This window comes from Grus americana, chromosome 7 (genome assembly GCF_028858705.1).
Source record: "Grus americana isolate bGruAme1 chromosome 7, bGruAme1.mat, whole genome shotgun sequence".
NCBI classification, from domain to species: domain Eukaryota; kingdom Metazoa; phylum Chordata; class Aves; order Gruiformes; family Gruidae; genus Grus; species Grus americana.
In genome coordinates this window covers 20703358-20716336 of record NC_072858.1, presented here as the reverse complement: position 1 = coordinate 20716336, position 12979 = coordinate 20703358, and the positions used below count along the sequence as shown (strand labels likewise).

General features: G+C 43.5%; 1 protein-coding gene across 6 annotated transcripts in view; it reads right to left on the bottom strand.

The window, feature by feature from the left end:
- The window catches only part of ARHGAP22 (Rho GTPase activating protein 22), a 159933-nt gene that overhangs the window by 48245 nt on the left and 98709 nt on the right, over window positions 1–12979 (bottom strand). Inside the window, exon 1 of one of the 6 annotated variants that reach the window (XM_054832045.1) lies at window positions 12487–12755. The exons of the other annotated variants lie outside the window; for them this stretch is intronic. Within the exon in view, the coding sequence (XP_054688020.1) occupies window positions 12487–12538 (52 nt within the window). The 5' untranslated portion in view covers window positions 12539–12755. Of the gene's footprint in view, window positions 1–12486; window positions 12756–12979 lie in introns of those variants that run through there. 6 annotated transcript variants of the gene reach the window in all.

Sequence of the window (12979 nt, the reverse complement as noted above, 5' to 3'; positions counted from 1 at the left end):
GCTGACAAAGCAGACAAATTTGGGGTATAGCATTACCTCTGATGACACTTGCACTGTTTTGCCTCCCAGGAAACAGGTATCTGCCACCTTGGCACCAGCTTCTCACTGGAAAAAGAAAGTTCCTACTGGAAAAGAATTTGTAGGTGTTGGGAGCCCAGGAATAGTTGTGGTTCAGCTTCCGTTTGCCACAAACTTAAGATCCAGAGCTCAAAAACCTTTCCTTCAAAATCTGACATGTCACCAGCTCTTAGGAAGCTGTTCACCTCATGACATGTCTGTCTGAGAATGGCAAAAGGACAACATCTGTCCCTCTCTACAGATGTGTTGGAAAAAAAAAGCCATTCCTTCCCCTCACAAAAGAGGACCCTAATCCTGCAACAAAAATCAAGCCTGTGGTGGTGATGGCAAGCAGGGATGACAAGGGGGGGAGGGGGGGAAGAAAAGGTTTCACAGCCTTTTCTCCAGCATGTTCCATAGACAGCATTGTACCAACAGCGGCCTTCTTTCCCTTACCCTCCTTTCTTCCACTCCAGATAGCTAACCCTTGCAGTCTTTCCTCAATGTATTTCAAACCTAGAAAGTTACAATACACCTAGTCCTTAATAGTGATGAAGCATGGAACTGCTTGGGCTACGCAGAGGTCCTGCTCATTTCACTGTCCTCTGGTTTGGATGGAAAGGAAATTAATTTTTCTCAGGTCAGCAGAATCCCTCAGAGGAAGGCGATTCACACCAGCCTGCTGGCAGAAGCTACGTGCCTGCCCCTACAAGGCACACTGCAGGAGAAATCTAAATAAAGGCAACTATGAATTTGAAGGTACAAAAAAAGTTACAAATGTATGTACGAAAGACTCAGAAAATAGTGGCATATCTATGCAAAGCAGGCCACACAGTTCCATGTGGTTCTCCAAAGCAGCAAGTGCTCAATGTTTCTGAGGAATGTATCAAATTATATATTCCAACTGTGGTTATGTTTACACGCTATTATAAGGGAGGAAATTCCTTCCTGACCAAAGATGATGATACTTTCTGCTTTGAAATATCTGAATGAAAATGACTGGATAATTTTTATGCATTACCATGCAACCACAAGCAATTTTCTAATTCTCATAAATTTCTTCCAATCTTTAACATTGAAGACATGAGTTGAGGGAAATTTTAAACCCTGACAAGAAATTACTTACCACAATATCAGAATGGCAAAGTCTGATCTATTTTTCTTTAATAATTTCATACTGCAGAGATAATATCTAACTTCTGCATTCTTCTGGAACTGTTGTGCTCACATTTTCCAGGTCTGCTTACCGGCAGGAATGAAATGGTTTTCATGCCTTCTAGATAAGTCTCTCTGCAACTATCTTCTCCTCACCTCTTACAAGCCTATTTTTTTCTTTCCCCTGCACCTAGTCCACCATGGAACCAAAGACATCCTCACTGTATTTTTGAAGGCCTGCATGTCTTCCATCTTAGCCAGTGCTCAGACTTTGAACTAAGGAGAATGGAAGTGAAACCATCAGCTGCTACAGCTTCAGCTGTAGACATCAGAGCTTTTAGCCGAGCCTGTAAAGACACCGATTCTCTGTAGACTGAATACAGAGTTCTGCAGAAATTCAAGCCAACCAATTACAAACATTATTATTTTCTTCAGCAAAGTGACTGAAGCTTTACAAGCACAGTTTTTGGCAGCAGCAAATAAATGAACTATCATTAAGGACTCAACAGTTGCAGACTTTGTTTTTACAAAAACGAAGCTATTTGTCACATTAATGCAGAAAAGAGATTGAAATGCAAAAGAATATATACTGTAGGCCTTTGGCAAAATGTTGGCAAATTTGCAAAAAAACCTTGCCAATATTAATGATCAGACAATGTGGGTGGAAGTACTACTGATCTAAATATAAACTTAAGAGCTCAGAGATATTCTGATCCAAGCCCATAGTCTTGTTATAGTTTGCACAGAATAGCAGTTTTATAGCAGTTTCCTCCTGTATCTGGCTATGCACTGGGTAATGACTCTTCTAAACACGACTATGTAACACAGCACTCTTCACAAGAGCAACAGTGCTCTTTGACAAAAAGGAAAGTTCATACTTGTCACTTAGGCTCAGCACTGCAGCTGCTCACAACACAACTGCAGATGACTACCAGACTCAAGGTTGTGCTGACGCAAAAAGCGAGGGCCTCAATTCTTTCTGCTTTAGGACAACTATCAGTGAACCACTAGGAGAACAATGCTTAGAAAAATCAGTTCTCATTCTCTCCACCCACTGACAATGGTCATATTCCTCCCAGGTAATAATATTATCAAAAAGTCCATAAAAGTGAAGCAGTTAATCAATAGCAGATGTAACCTCACTTTTCAAAAACATGGTATTTTAGATAAAATTTAAACAAGAAATGAAAAATCCTGTTAGGTAAACAACAACTCATCCTAAGAGACATCTTCAGCTGGTGGACTTGTTCCCACTGAAATTCAAGGGTATGTTGCACAGAATGCTTTCATCTGAGACTTAATGGATTTCCCAGTGGAAGTCCTGTCTGCAGCATTCACTGCCACTAAGCATACCGAAATACTACAGATGTACCCTTCCATTGCATCCCATCTTGATGCTTGTGTGTCTCCCTCCACAACAGGCCAAAGACCTGCACATAGGCAGTGTTTCTTCTGACAAACTAAGATAAGTCACCTTTACATCGTAGAGGCAGACAATAAAACTGAGGTGCAGATCATGAGAGGCCACAGCACAGTTCAGGCTGACTGCTTGTAGATGCACATTTATAGTTTGGGCCTGTTCACAATTTTGATCACACACAACAGAACTGCCTCAGGCATTGCCTTGCAAGCTTCCACAGTGCAGAAAGTTCACCAGCACCAATGCAATCAGCCACTGACCTGCTGCTGTCCAGCTCCTCCAGACAGCAGCAACCTGCTTCTGAGCTGGTACGCCCTTTCCTGTCTGTACATCTCAGTACTCGTGGACTGAGGCAAACTCCAGTAAAGTGACCTCCTCCCTGCAGAAATCCTTGAACTTCTGTTGGTCTTCCTAGATCTGCATGGCACTGTAGTGTAAGTACTCTGTCCTCCTAGCCTTCCTCCAGAATGGTTAGCTGGCAGAAAGGAAACGTGTATTTGAAAACCTGGATCAGCAGCCTCTTCTCCACTATGCCAGCATGCACAGTCTCTTAGCAAAGCACATTGTGACCAACTAAGGGCTATGCTATGCTGCCAGAAGCACCTTCAAACCATCTTATGCTCTTTGATAGTTTACAGGTCTCTGTCATGCTTCAAGCAAAGGCTGCTGACCAAAGCTAGATCACAGTCTTAGCAAGATAGAGTCTCTTTACTAACAAGGCAAACTAAAAGAATTTCCACAAAGGAGCACAGAAAGGAGTTAAATGCTCAGGAGACATTACAATTCAGAGGAGTGTGCCCCAAAAGTCCTGAAGTCTCACACAGGTACATACAGCAACCAACTGTGATAGTGCAACTTTCTCCTGGTGTGAGAGTGTATTTGCAGCACGGATGTTCACACTGGCTAGCCAGACTCTGTAACTACAATCCAGTTATCTCTACAGCAAGAAACATTACCTTATGAAAAACCTCCACTCTCCCTAAACTTAGAATCAAGTACCAGGTAAAGGGATGGAGCAGGTTTACCACCTGCAGTTTACACATGCCAGTTTAGGACCCAGATATTCTGGGAAAACCCTGCCATCAACATATTTTATGATGTTCAAATATAAATGATGAAGTCCTTATCCCAAGAAACAAAAAAGCCTTGCTCAATGCACATTGTGATATACTACTCAAACAGAAATGTCAGAGCTGCCAGTTTAGCTGCTTTTCCCAGAGTGACATTAACTATACAAATTAAATCTAAATACACAGATTTAGGCCACTGAGAACTAGTACTTGGGTGAGACTGGTGGAATATCAGCCTCATTGCTTGGAATGCTCTCTATAGACAACATACTTGGGTATTTTTATACTTATAGAAGCAGAAAGCCCATTCTGGCAATGCTAGCTAGCATCAGTGGGACTGCTCCACAGATGCATTTAGCCCAGTTGTTCCACTAAGAAAAGTCAGAGCAGGAAATAGGGTACATGTATCTGCCTGGTGAGCCACCTCCCTCTCCTCACCCTGCTTCTTTCTTGAGAGCACAGAACTGTATGCAGCCATCGCATTGTTATGAGGATTTTTGTCTTTGCAGTCAAAGGCAGGATAACAGTCAGAAACCAGGATCTGCTCAGCCAATGACATGGTATATTAAAAAGCCTTCCAGCTTCTGTTTCAAAACAAAGAAATCTTGATAAGCCTGAAGCCAGCAGCTGCTGCCAGCAGCATGCTGCCTTCCTTACCTTGGGGACACCTGCTGAGCTGCTGCCTGTTTAATATTACATTAAAACAGCAGCTTTCCAGATAGTGAATTATGTATCTGCAGTGAAGCTGTGGTACACAGGGAGCTGGGGAGGACAAGGTTTGGAAATGGAAGAACCATTTGGGTTAATGGTCTGCAAGGCTAGGGGGGAAATCACTAATGGCTTCATGATTTGTCATGAACCCCAGTCAGGTAACAGAGAGAATCAGGGGAGCATGGCAAGTATCTCCTTCACCTCCTTTTCCCTTTTTTTTTTTTTTTTTAAGAACAATCAGGTGAGTTTGAAAGTCCCTAAAAGGGCATATAAATCTAAAATGAGGAGAAAAAAACCAACCCAGACCTATAAGCTTGCATGGCTTGTGACTGCAGTTCAGTTTTATGCCCTAGCATTAATGACACAGAAGGTTACCTTTTACCATTATTTTTATGTAAATGGTCCACAGTGTGAAAGCAAGAACCCAAGACAGCAGTAAACTACTGCCTTGAAATTCTGATCTCTGCCAGTTATCTCTCAGAACTCAATGTATAGTCTCTGAAGCAAATCTGCAAGTGCTTCCCAAACAGACTCCAGCCTTCCAGAGAGGAGATTCCATAATTCTCTTGTGTTGTTTAAGTTAGGTGATCTGGGTACCTAGGCATGAAAGCATTGCATAAAAATGATCATAAGGAGTAAGCATATATGCAAATGCGTAGTCATATACCTGTAAGACTTAAATGCTCCCATTCAGATATTCTAGTCCTGTCCATGTTAGAATCTAAATACGAGTGAAGGCTGATTCTCAGGAGGCATCAGACAGTAAAAAGAGCCCTTCATACCATACACCTTACCCTAAAGACACCTTATCCTAAGATCACCTTCATCCAGTCCAGTTATGTTACTTCTCTGTCCAATTAAAAGTGTCCAGCACAGCTTGGACTGCCTTTTTCAGATAAGGAATAGTCACACCACAGTAACTCCAAAACAATCTTATGACAAGTATTTGCAAGTGGAAGTGATTTCAGCATATGCTTTAGCTATTAATAAATAAATCAAAAGAAATAATAATAAAAAAATGTGACATTGCTGGAATATGCTTGTCACACAGAACTAAATATTAAGTGTTTCAGGGGAACAGACACAGGTTAAAATTACTTTCCAAGGTTATAGTGTGCATCAGTGGGGAAATGCCTTCTCTGTATGTTAAAAAAAAAAAAAAAAAACACCAAACAAAACCCAAAAAACCCCAACAAAAACCCCCTTCAAATTCCACAGTGAGAAATTCCTTCCAGTGGAGAACTGAGATAGAGACACTAAATGATTTCTAGTATGATATTGGCTAGCGACTAGCAGAGCCAGGAATGAACAACAGAACTATCACATCCAGGCACCACGGATTAGTCATTGATTCTCACAAAGCAAGGTCAGTCGTGTGCAACTGCAAAGGCAGTGCCAGCCCTAGAAAGCAGAAAGCAAAGAATGAGAGAGAACACGCTGAGCAGCATGAAGATTGTTCCCCAGCACAGGATGGAAAGCAGGCTGCTTTCTCACCAAAGCAGTGCAAAATGGGAAAGCCACATTAGAAATTAGGAGTGTGTTGTGTCTCAAAAAGCTGTTCCTTTGCTCAGCAGCCCCAGTGGTTGCCTGGCATCTCTTCTAGTTGGAGAGCTTTAACTGGTGAGCTGAAGTCACCACTCTCAGCAGCACACGTATGGCTCATTGAGAGGCACAGCAGCGTGTTGGCCAACTCTGCCTCTTGAGCACTGCACTTCTTGGCAGCGCTGGCCTCTCTGGCTGCCGAATCCCAGAGCCCTGTGGAAGAGAGTGGCCTGGCTCCTACAAAAGCCTAGATACTGGTTGGATAAAGCCCCATTTCCACTCAGATTTTAATACTGATGGGGGAGATTTGCACCAGAGCCACATAGCTCTGGAAGTCATTTGCCGAATGACAGATGCATCTCTCTGGTGCCCTGCCAGCTCCTTTCGTATCTCCATGCCCATGGAGTCCAGTACACTGTTTCCTGGAGCCTCCGACCGCTCAAAGCGGCAGATTGTGTAGCGAAGATCCAGACTGCCTGTGGGCTCGCCCTCTACCGAAATGCCTTTCTTTGATCCCAGATACTGCACCACAACACGTTTGCGCCTTGCTGCATCCCTAAGCTATGGGACCGATTTCTAGTCGAGAAAACAATTCTAGAAAATAACACTCTCACCAGTTCAAGAGGTAACATAGTTATCCAGCTCCCTCTTCTGCCTCATCATGAGGCTTTTGTTCTACTTGCTGTACTGGAGCATCCACCAGATATGTGGATAAGGAGTTTAGTAAAATACAGAGAGCCAGGTCATACTGCCTGGGCTTCAGAGTTGGAAGTAAAGCCACACATGACCACAATTCCTAGGTCCATCCAAAGATGGAGCTATCCTGCTCCTGTTCCCTCCCCGCTAGCCCTGCTAGATTGAACTGGTGATCTATGGTTGACTGGACAAAGCATTAACATAAGAGCAAAATCATGATGGCCACTTTTCAACGCGACTGTCAGATGCAGAGCATCCTCATCTCCAGTCCTGGCCCTTATTCCCCTCAAACCACAGTGTCGTATGGATTGAATGCTTCCTTTTGCTGAGATAGCCTCTCTCAAATTCCCTAATTCATGTAAAGCCACCCACCCTGTGAGCACATCAGAGAAGGAAAACAATCAGGCACAAAAAGGAGCAGGAGAGGGAACCGAGCTCAGGCCCAAATCCTGCCTTTAGCATGGCCACCCCTGGGGGTCCACACAGACAGAAGCTCTGAGCACACTAAAAGCAGACACTGAAAGTCTCACAGGTCAACATCACGCAAAAATGAGCTAATCGGCAGCCATGAGATATCCTGAGGTTGCTGGGTGTGGGCTGCTCTTCTCAGGCACTGGCTAACAGACTCCCTCCCAGGAGTGGCAGCCACATCACTTGTCTGCTGCACATGGCATTTTCCCCAGCAGCCCCCTTTGCTGAACACAAACAGCGAGCCCACAACATTAAAGAACACCCCCTTCCTTTGAAGTTGAGATTGTTTGGCTTGCCTGGCTACAAACTAAAACTGCGCCTTAATCATCCAGCTTTGAAGTCCCGTAAATCTACAGCTGCAGCAAAGTAAGGACCACTTGGCAATAAAACATTCATTATTAATTTTTTTTAATTAAAGAGGAAAAGGCTTTGCTGGAGCCAAAACTTTCTTTTTCTCCCACTAGAAATCAAGGGGCAGGTGAAAAATCAATGGTGACTTGCCAGATGAGAGACATTTATGACTGTATGACTTTTTATAGTCCAGTTTTCAGTAGTGTTGAGCCAGTGCTCAGTGAATGGTCAAAAGAAAACAGAAATTCTACTGTAGGAGGACATATGAGAGAACAGTGGGGTTTAACAACAGGCTGCAGAGGTTGATTACGTTTTTCATTGTCTTGATACCTTATTTAGGGTGTGTGTGTGGGTGGGATATAACTGACCAGAGTTTGATAGTGCTTAAATCTTATAATAGGAGAAATAAAGAAGCCCTTATTTGTATCTTTCCAGATTCTGTCTTGCTGTAGGTTTTACCAGAGTGTAAGATTAGGCTAAGGATCCATCACCAAATGAGACCTGTAGGAAACCTCCATAGGCACAAGAGTCTACAAAGCAAAGAATGTACAGCAAGAGAGAATATATTACTTCAGCTTGGCTACTACATTTCAGGGGTGTCTGGAAGGTCTCTCAGTCCCCACAAAAATAAATTAATCCAAAATGCAGTGTAGCCTCGCCTGGAATACCAGTGAGAAGATAAAATGGTAAGAATAAAGCTCACCTGGGGAGAAGCTTCAGCTTGGTACAAACATTGTCCAAAAAGCTAGAGGTAAAACCCTGCATTGCCTGGGATTTCAGGCATAACACTATACAGAATCGGGTCCCAGTTCCCAGCTCTGCTGGCCACATATTAATCTGGGCAAGCTCCCTCTCAAGGCTGAATCAGGAGTGTTTATTTGGGACTTTTCTTTCCCATGTGACCAATATTTCTGGCCATGAACTTGTCCACAGCCATCTGTCCCTAGGCCATGTGAACCTGTGGGAAAGAGATCATACACAAACCTCACTGCTCTTGCTGGCTTGTTCCTTCCCTGTTCAGAGAACAGCAAGGACAGACCTATTGGAGCCTGTGGCTACTACAGCTTTTATGCAACCACACTTTTGATGCTATGCCTAGGGCACTCTGTAATCATTTAATGCCTTTGAACAACCACATTTACTTACTGGGAAGGATCTCCTTATTCAGATCACAGTAAAAACCTCTGCAAATGAAGTGCTTTCTGGAAGGGAGCTACAAGGGATTGCCTCAAGCAACTGGACAGAAAGTGGCTCAAAAACCAGCAGGAATCCATCTCTTCGAAGTAAGATTAGTGATTGACTGATGTTAAACAGTTCATGGAGACACCCAGCTACCTTAGCAATCCCCATTCAGAAACAATGCTTTGGCACTTCCCTTCCCAGACTGTCTTGAAAGCAAGAGGATAAAGGTTAGCAGAGAACAGAATGGGTATCAGAAGGAAGCAGGATCCCTACCCTACCAGCGTGCCTGGAACAGGAGGTATTCTGGACAGCTAGATGGATTTCACAAATCAGATAGATTTTTGGCAGAAGCAGGCTCAGAGATGCAACACCCTCTACCCTCTTTTGTGCACTAAGATGCTTTTAGGGAAAAGCTATTTCAGGTGTTCAGTTAGCTGAAAATTTTCATGTTGGTAGTGACTGACTAAGAATACAACCAATTGTCCCTGGCTGAGCTTCCCTCAGCCATCTCTTAAAGGCCCAGATTATGTCCATCTTGACTCTGGTTTAAAAATGGTCACTTCATATGCCCCTCTTGCTTGCACAGGCTGGGCACTAAGCTACTGCTCCCAGTTCGTCACTGTCTTCCTATGCACGCAAGACTTTCTCACATGGCTGCGAGAAAACAACCACCATATCTGAGAAGTCGCAGCAATCAGGTGAAGTTCCCACTGACTGGAAAAGGGGAAACATAATCCCCATTTTTAAAAAGGGGAAAAAGGAAGACCCAGGGAACTACAGGCTGGTCAGTCTCACCTCTGTGCCTGACAAGATCATGGAGCAGATCCTCTGGGAAACTATGCTAAGGCACATGGAAAATAAGTAGGAAATTTGTAACAGCCAACATGGCATCACTAAGGGCGAATTGTGCCTGGCAAATCTGGTGGCCTTCTACGATGGGGTTACACCATTGGTGGATAAGGTAAGAGCAACTAATGTCATCTACCTGACTTGTGCAAAGCATTTGACATTGTCCCACACAACATCCTTGTCTCTAAGTTAAGAGACAAGCATTTGACATACGGACCACTCAGTGGATAAGGAATTGTCTGGATGTTCTCACTCAAAGAGTTGCATTCAACAGCTTTCAACTGGTCCAAGTGGAGACCAGTGACAAATGGCATTCCTTGGGGTCGATATTGGGATTGGCACTGTTTAACGTCTTTGTCAGTGACATGTACGGTGTGATCAAGTGCATCCTCAGCAAGTTGCTGACAACATCAAGCTGTGCGGTGTGGTCGACACGCTGGAGGGAAGGGATGCCATCCAGAGGGACCTTGACAGGCTTGAGATGTGGGCCTGTACAAACCACAGGAAGTTCAACAAGGCCAAGTGCAAGGTCCTGCACATGGTTCAAGGCAATCCCAAGCACAAATACAGGCTGGGGGATAAAGGGATTGAGAGCAGCCCTGAGGAGAACAACTTGGGGGTGTTGGTGGATGAGAAGCTCAACATGACCTGGTCATGTGCGCTTGCAGCCCAGAAAGCTAACCATGTCCTGGGCTGCGTGGAAAGAAGCATAACCAGCAGGTCAAGGGATGGGATTCTCCCCCTTTACTCCGCTCTTGTGAGACCCTACCCTGGAGTACTGCATCCAGCTCTGGGGTCCCCAGTACAAAAAGACATGGAGCTGTCGGAACCAATCTAGAGGAGGGCCACAAAGATGATCAGAGGGCTGGAGCGCCTCTCCTGTGAAGACAGGCTGAGAGAGTTGGGGCTGTTCAGCCTGGAGAAGAGAAGGCTCCAGGGAGACCTTATAGCAGCCTTCCAACCAAAACTACTCTATGATTCTATGAAGGCTGAGCTCTAGGACTAGGCAAATCACAGCCACTGCACTGTGGCACCAGTGGCGGCTCCCAACAGATGCAGCACCACCGAGTCTAGACCTACAGCCACAGCTCCTACCCTTGCCTGCTGCTTCTGGAGGCTTAGCTCCCTCCCATGCCAGCACAGGATCTGCCCCCCAGAGGTGGGAATGCCAAGTCATAGCAAGGCAAGCAACAAGGATCAGCTGACTAGGCAAAGGATGAAACTGTAACCCAGCTTGAAACTGTAACCTGTAGAGGGTCACACTGAGTCATGCTGGATGTCTAAAGCAGTGCTCCAAGCCTAAAGGGACTGCTGTGCATCTAATAAATCACAGCTTCTTACCACAAAGGGGCATGGAACATCTCACAGCAAACAGGCAGGCATTCAGCAGGATGCACAACCCCTGCTCTTGTTGCAGGCATCAGGGATGGGCAAGTTTATTTTCAGATGCACCTGCTAGAATAGCTTTACCTCTCCTGGCTGTACCATCAGCCCTTTCCTGCAATGCCTGCTGCAGACACAGGTGAGGCAGGCACCTTTCCTCAGTGTCTGTCTAGGGAGACATTCCTACTGTAGCACATGCTATAAGGGAAAGCAGCACTGGTCAGCTGAATGCTACCCAGAGATGAGCAAAAAGAGGAAGCAAAATCTGCCCTATGCCCCCTTGTAAAGTGGCAATAGAGGTACACTTATACAACAAAATTCTAAAAAAGAACTTAGCAATAGCAAATTAAGAATTCAATTATAATCTTTTCTCCTTCTTTCTAATAAAAACTTTGCTGACATGATTTCTATCCTTAAGAATTCCTGAATGATTGTGTAAATTTTTGTACACGCTCACACATTCTGCTCAACAAAATATCAAAAAGTTGGTATCAGCGGCTACAGGTCAGCTTAATTCAATTCTTATATCCCAACTGCTAGTTCTTGCTGTGCAATCCCCTTTTAAAATAGGAACCCAGTAGGAAACACAAAGGAAGGTTAAAGAAAGCAAATTTGCATTTCTTCAAAACCTTTTCTTCAACTTTTAACCTGTGATGAAAACCTATACAATTCCACCTTCTAGCTATACCTTAGAAACAATTTATATTCAAACAAGGAATTAGGGAAATGCATACAATAAATAAATGTGTATCTTTATAAATGCTTAGCCTGGTAAGCAAGTCAGATTCCTCAGATCCCCTGGAACTGATGCATGTCCCAACTACAAGAAATCACTGTTGTTTGCATTTATGCAAAACCCACATCCAGACTGCTGGCTAGATAACAAATGTTGCAATAAAGACACATGCAATGGAGCAAGAAAAATACAATGTCTTTCTCTATTCGGAGTTTACTACGTTGTCAATTTTTATAACAATAGAGGCAAACTGCTCTCTTGAAGAGTTTTCTATCTACCTGAAGGTAGAATAATCACATTTCCTGGGAAAAAACCCACAGCCATTCTCAAAGCAAACCTCACAACAGCAAACTGAAAATCTATGGGGAATCATGCACTCAGGTAGCCCTACATAGGAAAGATGCTAAGAGGAAACATGGTTTTCCTTCAGTTGGTATTATTTATTTTAAGTTATTATTTCAGTGTAGTTTTTTTAAAAATGCTCCTTTTGGACAACAGAAACAAAAATACTAGAGCATTGCTCAGCTGCCTAAACTTATCTGTAAAAGCAAATACACACAGACATTCCGTTGCTGTTTTGTTCTACGTTAGGGATTCCATCCCTGTGCAAAACATATCCTCTATGTTTAAAGGGTTAAACATTCTCTCGCTTAGTCGGCTTTACTGAATGTAAAATGCAAGATAACAACATACGCCGTATCTTGAACCAAAAAATGCACACAGCATAAACAAACCCCCCTGTGTTAACGGACCAGCAATATGAATAGATGCATTTCCACTGCTTGTTAATTCAAAATAAATCCTTTACTGTGATTTAAAGCAAAACAGACAACACTAAACACACCAAAAATAGCATGACTTACCCTTTCGGAGACACTTGCTTTTCTTAAGATATTTGGCAGTAAAAAATGGCATGGCTGCAACACTAAGGTTTCAGCCAAAGCTGACCTTTTATTACCAAGTGCTAAGAGCAAAATGACTGGACCAAAGAGAGAAAGCAAATTATTATACCAGATCTTTAAAATGCTCAATGATGAGCAAAGGGAATTCAGAGTGGGATAAAGTATGTCAAGTTGCACGGTGGGGACTGCAGATATCTTTCTGCTCATTAGCACTGCTGTTCGAGTTATTTAAAGTGTGCTCGGGGGAAATGAGGACAATTTCCATGACAATATGTACAGTATCATATAAGGAGGAAGCATTTTTTTCAGGCAGAACTTCTGCATTACTCAGCTGCTACAGCAACCAGCAATATGTTGAGAAGGACAGAAAAAAAAACCCAACCACACATCAAGTTTGGATAATGTAAAAAAACCTGATTCCATTAACCAGTTCTTGTCTAGAGCAGAAAATGTA